General features: G+C 45.0%; 1 protein-coding gene across 1 annotated transcript; it reads left to right on the top strand.

Moving 5' to 3' along the window:
- Nucleotides 1-12,296: 12,296 nt before the first annotated feature.
- On the top strand, nt 12,297-12,731 carry LOC136461512 (uncharacterized). The gene has a single exon (XM_066460780.1). The coding sequence runs from the start codon at nt 12,297-12,299 to the stop codon at nt 12,729-12,731; it is 435 nt and encodes a 144-aa protein (XP_066316877.1).
- The last annotated feature ends 682 nt before the right edge of the window (nt 12,732-13,413 follow it).

Below are 13,413 nucleotides of genomic sequence, written 5' to 3'. Positions count from 1 at the left end.
GTGATAAATTTTCAGCACTGCCGGTTTCCTAACCGGCAGTAATGACAATGGGCATCACTGTCGACTTATACTGCCGAGGGCCAAAAACGGCGGTGATGGGGGTCTGGAGCCGGCAGTGAATACTTGTTCTGTAGTAGTGTAGACAGCAACACGTCATTTTGAACTTGCTTTCTTTGGATGCTGAGTGGCCTATCCATCCATGGAGCATTCTTCAAACCTGAGTACAAGCATTGCACCTCTATTAGGCAGTATATCATTCTTAGTAGATGCATGGTCATAATCAATAAGGAGTGAATCCACCTTATGTTGTAGTCGTTGCGCTCTCGCCCGAGTCATTGGACCCTTACAGACATTGTTGGCTTGTTCAACACATGGTTGTGTAGTGTAGCGAGGGTCATGTTTGTCATGTCCGGGGTGCTATCACGCCCTACGACAGTGGGGGTTGTCGCTACTACCGCGAGGCCCCCAGGAGAGTGACACCGCGCCTCCTCTTTAGGATCTTTGCTATGGGTTACATTGACATACCCAATACGAAGCATTTCGAATCCCTCACTGGACAACCAACCAAGTCTCCAAACACACATGAAACCACTTTTGGGATTAAGAACTTAAAAAATAGTAGTTTGATCGAACTAACAGAGGAACCAACTATACGTGGCTAGGTTACACCTCGTCACTCATCATTGCATCGGATTACACGCAGCTCTTCTTGGAGAATGCCTGATCCAAGGTTTGCTGACCTTGTAATGGGTTGAGCCTTGCCCAAGCCATTTGACTTGCACACCTACAAAACAACTTAACGACAACACAGTGAGTACATTTCGTACTCGCAGGACTTAATTCTAACATATGAATATTTGGTGGATGCAAGGTTAGTATCAGGCATTTGTACATTTGTAGAAAAGCAATGGCGTTTCTTAGGATGGTATGCTCATGATTAATTATTAGAAGTATTAATATTAGTAAGGTATGAAATCCAAAAGAGTGACCAACATATGTAATTCATATCATAACAAGTTTCATCGTTACACTACCATGAGTATAGAAAAGTAGGAACAACCATGAGGTGTCCGTCTCGAGGGACTTTAGGCTTTTGAAACTCTACAGAGGTGTACAACTTGTATCCACACGAAAAACAGGACTAACCACCATACTCCAGGACTGGTAGTAAGGGTTGCCTCACGACATCCAACCTTTCCCTAAATCGGCCCGAATATCCCATGAAAGGTTCGATTAGTGCTCAGTTAATGCTACCACCATCTAACCGGCGCCACCTTCTTGCTAGTCTCATGGATAGACCGGTCGCAATTAGTTACTAGGCTTGCCGCCCCCATATGCGACATGTGGTCTATATAGGCTGTTACTCGGACTCACTTATCCCAATGCACGGTCCTTAACTGCTCCACGAGCTATGTCACTTAAGATCCCACACTCACAGTGACCTACCCCTCGCTTGAGCCAGAATTACCAAATTGATCATCAAGTTTATATATCAGGATTAGGTTGAGTCCTTAATCAAGTTCAGGGAAGTAGACAAGTTGTAACCCTCATTCATTTTAGTAGTTGATTATCCCTATGTAACATCCTACACGCGCAAGCATGAGTTCCCTCCTCATACTTGACTTCTACCATTACTAAGTAAGCAATTAAGCGTTGCCAAACCCATTGATTAAATGAAGGCTCTAATTAAATGATGAGTAGTTCTAACTTAGTGAAACAATATTAAGTTATTAAGCCAAATCTACATGAAATGCATAACTCGTAATGAAACACAATAAGTATCCAAAATAGGGTTCATAGTAGTCGAGTGCCTACCTGGTTATGCTGTTCAATCATCTTGAAGCTGGTAATGACTCATACACATGCCTCACGCTACTCGATTTCCTAAAAGGGATGATAAGGATAAGACTTGAAGGCAACTGATTGAGAGACTTGGAAAGGGACATCTAACTATGGCTCTACTATTACCCATATTTACATCTAGATCTATACTAGTGTTGTTCACTTCTTAGGTAAGCTTCCTAAACAAACTTCACTCCTACTGTTATCAGACGAACACTCTGCTATAAGCGCCAGACTCTCCGTCGGGTTAGGTTTTGACGTACCTAGGCTTTGTTCTAACTCTGGTTTGGTTTTGCGAATGCTCCGTCGGAGGTGACGGACACTTCATTTCTTTGCGATGGTTTAGGACTTAGGCATTCCTAGGGTTCTTGTCTTCCATCGGATGGTCCGAGCCAGGCATCGGATACTCCGGTAGGAACTGGGAAGTCTCGGGTTTCATTAGTTTCCCAGTATATAAATCGGTGAACACTCCACGAGGAACGGCGGACACTCCGGTGGGAAACTGGTGTTCTCAGGTTCTTGGGGTTTCAACCTTAACAATTTGATGGACACTCCATCAAGCTTGACTGACACTCCATCTCTCACTCTAAAAGGGTGTTGGTGTCTCTGCTAGGAAGATTTTTGAATTAGGAAGGTTTATCAGACACTTTGCCGCATTCGAGGACACTCCGATGGGTTGGGTCATAGAAACTATGTTCTAGGTTTTGGCTGGGTTGATCTCTAGCTTGGGGATGCAAACATCCATGCATGTGCACAACCTTCTTAGCGTAGCTCTAGTGACACTCTAAGTTGAAGCTAGCTAGGTTTTGTGTGTTGGATAGCTAGTGCATCTAGGGGTTTGTGCATGATCCTAATCATGAGAGCTCAAGATTAAACTTAGGGTTGGACCATGAGAACTTAGCTCTGAGATTTGGAAACTAGGGAATGATCAAGATCATGAGAAGGATCTTGAGCACATATTGCTTTCCATCCATGAGGGGTCTCTTGAGCCATTTCTTGAAAATCTTGCAACAATCCGTACAATGGCATAAGAAGAGCTTTGAGAAGGATCTTTAAAGATTAATGATGCATAGAGCCATAATCTTACCTTTGTGATGAAAGAGAAATCACCACACTCCATGATCCATACATGCATGAGAGATTTGAGATTAGGGTTTGAGAGAAAATCCAAATAATCAAGATGAGAGCTCATGAGCTAACCATGACCATAGATTTGAGATAAGGATGACTTGAGCTTGATGAGATGATGATCTTGGTTTGCTTGCTTCCACTTCACCTTTCACCTTCACCTCCAATCTCCACTCTCTCTCTAGTTCTTCCTTGTTCTTGTCTTCTAGAGAGAGAGGAAGGTGAGAAATGGGAGAGTGAGTTGAGTTGGGAGCTACATCAGCTGATGATCCATTCTTCAATCTCGTGCATACGACAGGTGGGACCATGGGTAAGTGGAGGATAACTCATTCTCCACTCACTGTTGCTGTTCTGGCATCTGGTGGATGGTTCGGTAGACTTACACTACTAGAAATATCCACTTCTATGATGAACAACTTTCGTCATTAAAGGAGCCAAATTCGTCATAATTTTAGTTTTGTGATGAATTTATGATGAAAAACGGTTCGTCATAGAAGTCGCGTCATTCTTGAAATTCTATGATGATTCTAGAAATTTGTCATAGAAGTGGATAGATTTATGATGAAAACTGACCGTCATAGAACTGCTTTGGCATGCGTGGGAGGGGGCAGCCACGCTGGTGGGTGCTTCCGTTGGAGATGCTTTCCATATGTACATGCTATAGCCGGTTCCATTGGAGATGGTTCGGGTACGTGTCACCTTCTTATTGCACAACGTGGCCATCTCTGGTTCTTGCACGTTTTAGGTTCTTACTGGACCACGTGTTGGGACCCTGTTCTTCCACATGTTAGTTTTCTATTGGCACACATGTCGTGTTGCGGTTGGGTCATGTGTCACTTCTTCATTGGACCATGTATGGTATTTTTATTGGTCCACATGGTGTGACCACAATACCCCATGTGTCTTTCTTTTACTTGACCACATGTCTCGATGTTGTATGTCCATGTGTCGGTATTTTATTGGGCCACATGTCACGCCCTAAACTACTGATATGTCTTTCTCTGATTCGACCACATGGTAGGATGGATTTGTACCACGTATTTTGTTTGTATTGGCCCATGTGCCTTGTCATGGCTGTTACATGTGTCATTCACTGGTTCATCCACATGTTAGATTCTTATTTAACAACATGCCTATGCCGGATCTACCATGTGCACACCAATCATTACATCAGAGAAAATAATTTCAGATATACACTGCTGCACAAAATGACTACATGCATAATTATATTGAACCTGAATCAAATAACAACAGTCCAGCTTAGCAACAAACCACTGACATAGTTCACATATCAAGCCACCAAAATTTCACATCAAAACAGCAAACAAATCACATGTTCACTGCATCAACAAGACTAAGAGTTACTAGCGCTTAAGAGCATGATATGCTCATGGAGCTTATTGTACTCCTCTTGTTGCTGTTTCTTGAACTCCTCAAACTCCCTATTAGTGTTTTCTGCCTTTCTCTTCAGTTGATCCACTTGTTCGGCGAGGACAGCTAAACTTTTCTAATGAGCAGCAAGTCATTCCCAAAGTCTGGAGCAGCTTGTCCTGATACCAGCATTCTTCAAAGAAAAGGTGTTGTAGCTAGCCTAGGAGAGGACCTTGGAAACAACGTTAGCAACAATTTCTGCTTGTATAGTTTCCATAGCTTCCTACAAAAACAAGGAGTAAACATTAGGAAGAGGACATAAATTGTAGAACCAAGAGATTATTTCATTACAAGTAATGCATAGGTCTTGCTCAGCCTACTGCCAATAGAGATTCATAAGCATAATGCATAGGTAACATATTAACGATTGTAATATTACAACTTCAAAATGATGGTGCCACTTTAGGCTCCTACTTTTTCTTCTTTTATGACAATGGCTTCAGTAGATTTCAAGGAAAGCAAAAGAAGGTACTTACTACTACTTCTCTTGCAGCATCGCTTAGTCTTGTTTTGCTACTGGTATGGAAGTTGTTAAAGATTCCCACTACATCAACATCTTCATGAGGTCGATCATGTTCTTCAACGAGTACTTCTTGATCGTGTCCTGTGTCCTTCCTATTTTTGTCCTTCTATTAAAATTGCACATACCTTTCTATTGATACAAAAGGCATTGCGTATTTGATATAAAAAGAGTAACACAACCATCACTTACATATGCTTGTAGGTGGGCAATATAGGAGCGAGATCCTATAACCTGGTGGCACTTGACTTTTGCATAGTTTTGCTTGTTCTGCTCTGAGACTGTCTATAACCACAATTGTGTTAGACTGCAGCACAAGTAGACCACATAAAGACTAGACAAGAAATAAACGAGTTCACACACACACACACCTTGTTCTTGGAACTTAACCACATGTGGACAAGTGCACACCACTATGCGTCATTCATGCAAGACACAGGAGAGGTCTTTCTGATTTCATCAGCGGGGATGCCGTTGAAGTAAGATCGCTTGAACCTATATCGTGTCTGCTGCACAATAGACTGGAATATACTCGTGCACGCTTCTTTTGTTTCTTCATCATTGTCATCAATGGCCAGTCTCAACTATAGAAGTGTGAATGCAAATTAAATCCATTACTAAGTTGCTCAAGGCAGAGTTGAATGTCAACAGAGGACATACATACTTATAGATAGCTTGGCCACAAATCCATTGAGATGTTCGATCTGTTGCTTGTAATGTTTCTAGTGTGGGAAAATTGGTACTTGAGCCCTGACTACTACACCTACCTCTGAGGCAAACTTGGCAGCTTGTAATGGATCATGTGGCCTTCTGTTCCCCTTGACATCCGAGATGGGCATCCCTGTTCCCATTGATTAGGTGGTTTTGTGAAGCCCAACCCCCTTAGTTGCTTGCCTCAACTTCCTCGCTCTTCTCTGCAATGGTACTACACAATTTTCATACATTTAGATTGTTAGAAAAGTAACATGGATATCAAATAGTGTGACATGATTTATAGACATGTCTAAGGTAGTACCAACCTTCGCAAGTTTGGTCATTCTGTTGGTGGGGAGGTGGAGTCTCCTCTTCGACATGGCTAAGGTCATCTTCACGTGACCAGTTCCTCATAGGGCTTTGTTCGCCTTGTGCGTGCTGACTTTTGGACCTAGTTGGAAGTACAAGATGTTGCAATTCTGCTGGACTAGTTGGCTTCACCCTCTTGGATTGCCATTGCCATCCCCTAGGACCCATATTGGTGCTGCCTTTTGCCCTGCTGGTAGGGACTTCTCTACGGCTTGTTCAACCCATAGCCTAAAATTGGAGAAACAAACTTAAGCGGCAAGCATGTAAAAATTGCATTGCTATCACTACTAGAAATATCCACTTCTATGACGAAAAATTTAATGACGAATCCAAAACCGTCATAGAAGATCGCTTTTTGTGACGAATATTTCAGTTTTGTCATAGATCAGTGGTCACAATCCTCCAACCCTCCCTATCTATGATGAAATCAGGCATCGTCACAAAAAATGTCATAGAAGAGCATAGTGTTTCATCACAGATCACTCGTGTGACCCATCTATGACGATCTCCTTTAATACTATGACGAACAGGGCTTTGTCATTGAACATCTGTGATGAATAATATTCGATCTATAATGAACAGTGCTTCGTCGTAGATCTCCACATGGTACTTTCTTCATCCGACGTGTACCTATTGGGACCTAAGTTACTCATCCGTGACACTTTCAATTCATCATAAAAGTCTCTACCCAATCCTTTCTCCATCCGACGTGTACCTATGGGACCCTTCTCCATCCGACGTGTACCTATGGGACCTGCAGTTACTCATCCATGATGCTTGCAATTCATCATAGAAGTCTCCGCTTAGTCCTTTCTCCATCTGACATGTACCTGTGGGACCCTTCAGCATCCGACTTGTGGGTCCTGATGACTTATGTGTCACGTGTACCTATGGGACCCAACGGACCATCTCCATCCGACCAATGGGACCTGATGGCCCATATCCATCTGACTTGTGGGACCCGACGGCTTGCATGTCACTTGATGTTTGCAATTCATCACAAAAGTCTCCACTCGGTCCTTTTGCATTCGACCTATGGGACCCGATGGCTTATGTGTCACGTGTACCTATGGGACCTTTCTTCATCTCCATCCAACCTATGGGACCCGATGGCTTGCGTGTCACTTGTACCATGTGTGCCATCAGGGTTTAATTTCTCAAAAAATGTCTGATACCTAGGAGTCGAACACGGGATTTGGACCAAGGATTGGAGTGTCTTTACCATTGCGCTAGATGCCTGGCTATGCTAACATCTCTTTGGAGTAGCTATAGTATCCTATTGGCTGTGTGGATGCCCTATAGGTTGACCTAAATTGGATATATCGCCTGCAAGTGGAAACAAATCTATGCCTACTAGACTTGCGGTGGCGGTAGAGGAGGTGGAGGCGGAGGATCGCAGGTCTACTATGCTGGCTCAGGTGTCCTTTTGGTGGCATGGCAGGGCTCTCCTGGTGGAGCGTGGTGGCATTGGTGTCCACGTGATTAGGTGTGTGCCACGGCAGAGGTGGCTTGTAGCCGAGCCATGCTAGTTCATAGAACAAAGGTATGAGTACATTCTTCTGTGATTATAGAACTCCATTTTATGTACATGATAAAGTAAAGAACACATAAAGAAAGGCTATTCTATATGAATTTCAATTGAAATCAATGCTTGTCACACAAAAATAGAAAACTAGACTGTCCCATAGTATGATATGAACAAATGCACAAGTTAGTTCTCTTGAACACTGTATGCTTTGTTCTAATGCTAGTTTTGCCATTGTCCACCCAATGGTCAAAACTCTAATGGACTTTGCTTACTTTTGCTGCAATAGATGGACAGATCCTAGATTCCTAATGGGAGACCATTCTCGCCGACATTCATTGCAGGAGTTGAAGAGTTCATGGATATGGTTAAACAAAAATATCTGGAGCAAATGATCCCTTGCCCGTATACATATTGTCTTAACCAGGTGGTTAAAACATGGTAGGAGGTGAAGGATGACTTACTTATACATAGAATGTCACCCACATACACCACATGGATTCATCATGGGGAAGAGGGAGGAGGTACTGACATTATAGAGCCATTAGATGTGCATGGATCTCATCATGATGGTTGGATAGCAGAGGAGGGGTAGGAGGACTGTGATGATAACATATTACTAGATTTTGATGATTTAGTTCAAAACCTGTTGACATCTAAAGAGCGGGCTATAAGAGTCCCAAAGTTTGAAAGAGTGTTGGATGAGTTGAAGCAATTAGTTTCTTTTGGATCTACCTTTTCAAGATTCTCCTTCCTTGTCAGGTTGCTCTATATCAAGTCCCACTATTGACTTAGCAACAGCTATTTTGATGCACTATCAGCGTTGCTGTCAGATGCATTCCCTAGTAGCAACGTACCAAAATCATGTGAGGAGGCACACAAATATATTTGAGAATTGGGTCAAGGTTATGAAAGTATCCATGTGTGCAAAAACAATTGTGTGTTGTTTTGGGGTGATCGTGAGGAATTGGAAGTGTGCCCAAAATGCAAAGAGTCCAGATGGGAGGATGCAGATGGTAGCAGGCAGGTTCCACATAAGATTTTGAGGCATTTTGTTCTAATACCGAGGTTGAAGAGGATCTTTGCTGCTCGAGGAACAATAGCAAACGCCGAATGTCATGAGACTAAGCGAGAGAAGAATACCGGTGAAATGAGCCATCTAGCAGATGAGGCATGGCAGGACTTTGATAGAAAGCACCTAACTTTTGCAGATGATCCAAGGAACTTGAGGCTTGCCATCACCACAGATGGTTTCAATCCATTTGGCAACTTTAGGTCGACATATAGTATGTGGCCTATTCTTGTAATGCTGTGGGGGTATTAACCCCTATACCCTTATGGCTAGGTTTGGGCCGGTCCAGACCAGGGGGTCCGACCCACTAGAAGATGACGCATGGCCTAGCTGATCTGCTCGGAGTCCCGCGTAAGGAATCAAGGCAGACTTGGAGATCAATCAAGATCCTGGTCGGTTAGAATAGGAATCCTTATTCGGCCACCTATGGCAATTGTAACTGGTTGGGATTAGTTTTCAGATTTGTAACCCTGCCCCTAGACTATATAAGGTGGGCAGGGGACCCCTCTCAAAAATCATCTCATTTACACACAACAATACAATCAGACGCAGGATGTAGGTATTACACCTTCACGGCGGCCGAACCTGGATAAAACCTCATGTCTGTCTTGCGTCACCATCTCGTTCGTAGCTTGCGCACATGTCTACCGATAATCTACTACCTTGAGCATACCCCTAGGTAGACTGCCGACCATATTTTGTCGACAGTGGCACGCCAGGTAGGGGGTTTGCGTACCGCTCCCTAGATGAATGAGATGGTCATCATCACTGGTTCCATGGCTACGCCGAACGGCCTCACGTTCACCATCGGCTAGATCACCTGGACCACTGGCTCTAACAACTTCATCGCCATGACCATGGAGGAGGCGCAGATCCAATCTGCGTCGACCACTGCTTCACCAGCATCAGCTATGGCTCCAACCACATTGGATCTAGCTCCGGCCACACCAGCATCATCTTCAGCCACACCGACAACCCATCGTTCGCTTCCTCGCTACAAAGGGAGGCAGATCGACAACACCGACCTGCTCGACTCCATCGATTAGGTCAGCACCAAGCTTGCTGAAACCCTAGCTCTGGTAGATTCGATTCAAAATCAACCTACCGAGCAGGTAACCACTACCCATAATAGATCTACCTGACCAGCTTGGGCTAGTCGTCCTACACGACTCGGTATGGATCTCATGGTCACGTCTACTCCTAAAGGGCGCTCTGTTCATCGCTGACCAGCCCCCGCAATGGGTCTCTAGCTCTCCGAGTGTGAAGCCTTGATGGAGAATTACCAGGCTTAGCCCTACGGCCTGTGAAACACTGCTTCCAACTACGTGTACAATATACAACGCTGCTCAGATCTGTGTTTTATACATCGACCTCGGCCAAAGCCACGCAACTTCGTCAACATGGTTCAGATTGAGGAGTATCAAGAAGGATCGGTCCACATAGTTCAAGAGGGTGGTTCAAGCTCCCCGTCCAGCATCACATCTATTGGCTCCGTCCACACTGAGCTTCAGCATCGTGACATTGAAGAAGTTGAATACGATCTGGATATCCTAGACCACTCCCCGGGGTTCCCACGATTCCCATCCTTCCCACCAAGGCGAGGAGACTTGATCAATGTCATCAGTAATGATGAACCACCAATAGTTGGTGAAATAGAACAAGAAAGGCTAGCACGCGAAGCACGCAATATTGACCGGTTTAATTGCAGACAAGCCAAAGCCGAGGCAGAAGAGGAGGCACGATGCATAAGGTTCCAGCCACATGATCTCAATAATGCCTTTGATAGGGTAGGGGAAAAGCAAGTCTTCAGGACTCCAAGCGCCAACGTAGCTATTGCTATGGTGACAAAGCAACGACTACCCAATACCCCAGAAATCTAGGCAATTCGTGATGATGTACAAGCCTCCTAATGGCTGCTATAGCCTAGACCGCAGAGATTGCAAACCAAGCCCAGGCTTCGTCGTCTCAGTCGAATCAAGCCACAGTCCCCAGTACTCAAGTCACCCACAACCACCCAACCAACGTGGCTCGCGCAACAATGACCCACCAGACAACTGTCAAGGCGGAAACGGTGGTCATGATGGTGGTCGGGACGACAACCGCCACAACAATCGGGATGATAATCAACGAGACAACTGCGACAATCGCCATGATAACCATGGTCGTGGGGTCAACTAGGGTGGCAATTGGGATTGCCATGATGGCAATAACGATCTCCGCCATTCCCTCAGAGAACGCGATCTGCGCGATCGCATTAACCAAAGAGCCAACGATCATGCATCCCATGAAAGCTATCGCCATATGGAATATGATACTACCCACGACCCTCTGGGTTTGAAGTAGTTTACTCCACACCTTTGCCAAGTCATGTGGCCAAAAAACTTCAAGCTCAAAAAACTCCAAAAGTACGACGGCAAGGAGAACCCCGAGTTATGGGTCATGCTCAACGAAACCACATGCAGATCAGCCATGGCTGACGAGCACGTCACGTCTAATTACTTCCTAGTCGCCGTTGGCCATGCAGGCCACCAATGATTGGCCGGCTTGCTGGCAAACTACTTTGATTCTTAGCAAGATCTCAAGCAAGCATTCATCGACAACTTCATTGCTACTTGCGAATAACCCGACAACAAATATGATCTGCAGTGGATTTGAGATTGCAAAGATGAGCCACTGTGCGAGTACGTCCGATGCTTCTCAGAGATGCGCATCAAGGTCCCATCAATCTCTGACAATGAGGCAATTGAAGCTTTCATCACTGATCTCCACTTCCACGATGCCTTAAGGGACAAGCTCCTCCGCAAAAGACCTGAATCAGTCACAGCGCTCCTAGCTACTGCTAAAAAATATGCGAACGCCGATGATGCTAAAAAGATAATCATTGAAGAAGCATCAAGGGTTCCACGCTCCAACCACCCCCCACACCATGACAACTACCGCAGCAACCGTGGTTGGAACAACAATTTCAATCGCTGCAACCAATGCAACAATTTTCACAACCACCACGACCAGCATAATCAATAGCGTAATTGCCGTGATAATTACAGGGGCAAGCGTGCTCGGGAAGATGATGGCGAAGTCAACATCGTTAAAAAGGTGGCGGACGTCACAACTATGAAGAAGACTACGCCAAAGCATTGAAAGGACCCTACCGGCTCCATCCCAAGTCAAACCATACCATGGAGAATTGTTGTGTTCTCAAATCCATCTACACGTGCCAACAGGCTCCGGATAAATTCGACAAGCCAAATGACACAGGGGAGCAGCGTAATGAGGACAATGATGATGAAGACGCAGATCCCTGTCACAAGTACGTCAAGCCAACCAATCACATCCACACCATCATTGGGGGCAGAGTGTCCATTGAAACCAAATGAGAGCACAAGTTGCTCGCCCATGCTTGCTTGAACATGGCCAATGTCGACAACCTCATCGCCGATCCATGGCTCCCTCCTTGGTCTCACCGCGAGATCTCCTTCAACAGAAAGGACCAATGGGCTACAATACTTGAGCCAGGGCGTTTTCCTCTAGTTCTCGATCCTTGTATCAACAAGGTTCAGTTTGATAGAGTGCTGATTGACAGCGGCAGTTCTATCGATATACTGTTCAAGAACAGTTTGCTAGCCCTGAAGATAACCTAGGCTGATCTCAAGCCATACGAGGCACAGTTCTGGGGTGTTCTCCCTGGACAGAGCTCCACAGCTCTCGTGTAGATCATGCTACCTGTGCAATTTGGTACCCCAGACCACTTTCGCACCGACTACGTCAACTTCATGGTTGCCGACTTCGAAGGCACCTACCATGCTATCCTTGGCCGACCAGTGCTCACCAAGTTCATGGCCATACCTTACTATAGATATTTGGTGCTCAAGATACCTACTGAGAAGGGGGTTCTAACTCTTAGGGGCAATGTATATGTAGCTTACACCTACAAGGATGACAGCTTCAAAATAGCAGATGCTCATGACCTCTCTATTCGCATGGCCAAGACCACGCTCGACGCCAAGCAAACCCTAGCTGACCACCTGGAGATCCTAGAGCTCAAGGCCCCACACAAGAACATCAAGTCCAAAGAGCACAAAGAGATCCAGCTGGTCGACAGTGATCCCAGCAAAATGGCCCTTATCGAGGCCAACCTAGATCCTAAATAGGAAGAATGCGCTCATTAGGTTCTTAAGGACCAACGTGAGTGTGTTCACATGGAAACCCGCTGACATGCCTGGTGTACCTTGGAACTTGATCGAGCACTCCTTAAATGTCGATGGCAAGGCCAAACCCATCAAGCAGAAGCTACGATGGTTCGCTCGTGACAAAAAGGAGGCTATTAGGGTAGAAGTTACATGGCTTTTAGCAGCCAGATTTATCAAAGAAGTGTATCATCCGGAGTGGTTAGCCAACCCAGTTCTTGTATGTAAAAAGAATAAGGAATGGAGAATGTGCGTTGATTACACTAATCTCAACAAACACTGCCCTAAAGACCCCTTCGGCTTACCTCGCATAGACGAGGTCGTAGATTCAACTGCCGATTGTGAGCTGCTTTCCTTTCTCTATTGCTACTCTGGTTATCACCAGATCGCTCTCAAAAAGGACGACCAGATCAAGACATCCTTCATCATGCCCTTCGGCGCCTACTACTACACAACCATGTCGTTCAGGCTCAAGAACGCTGGGGCTACCTACCAACGCGCCATACAGGCCTACCTCAAAGACGAGATAAAAGATGACCTCATCGAGGCTTATGTTGACGATGTAGTTGTTAAAACCAAGGAAGCATACACCCTTGTCGACAACCTAGAACGTACCTTTGCAGCCCTTAACACATTACAATGGAAA

Source organism: Miscanthus floridulus, chromosome 1, assembly GCF_019320115.1.
Source record: "Miscanthus floridulus cultivar M001 chromosome 1, ASM1932011v1, whole genome shotgun sequence".
NCBI classification, from domain to species: Eukaryota; Viridiplantae; Streptophyta; class Magnoliopsida; order Poales; family Poaceae; genus Miscanthus; species Miscanthus floridulus.
This window is presented reverse-complemented; position numbering and strand designations above follow the sequence as displayed.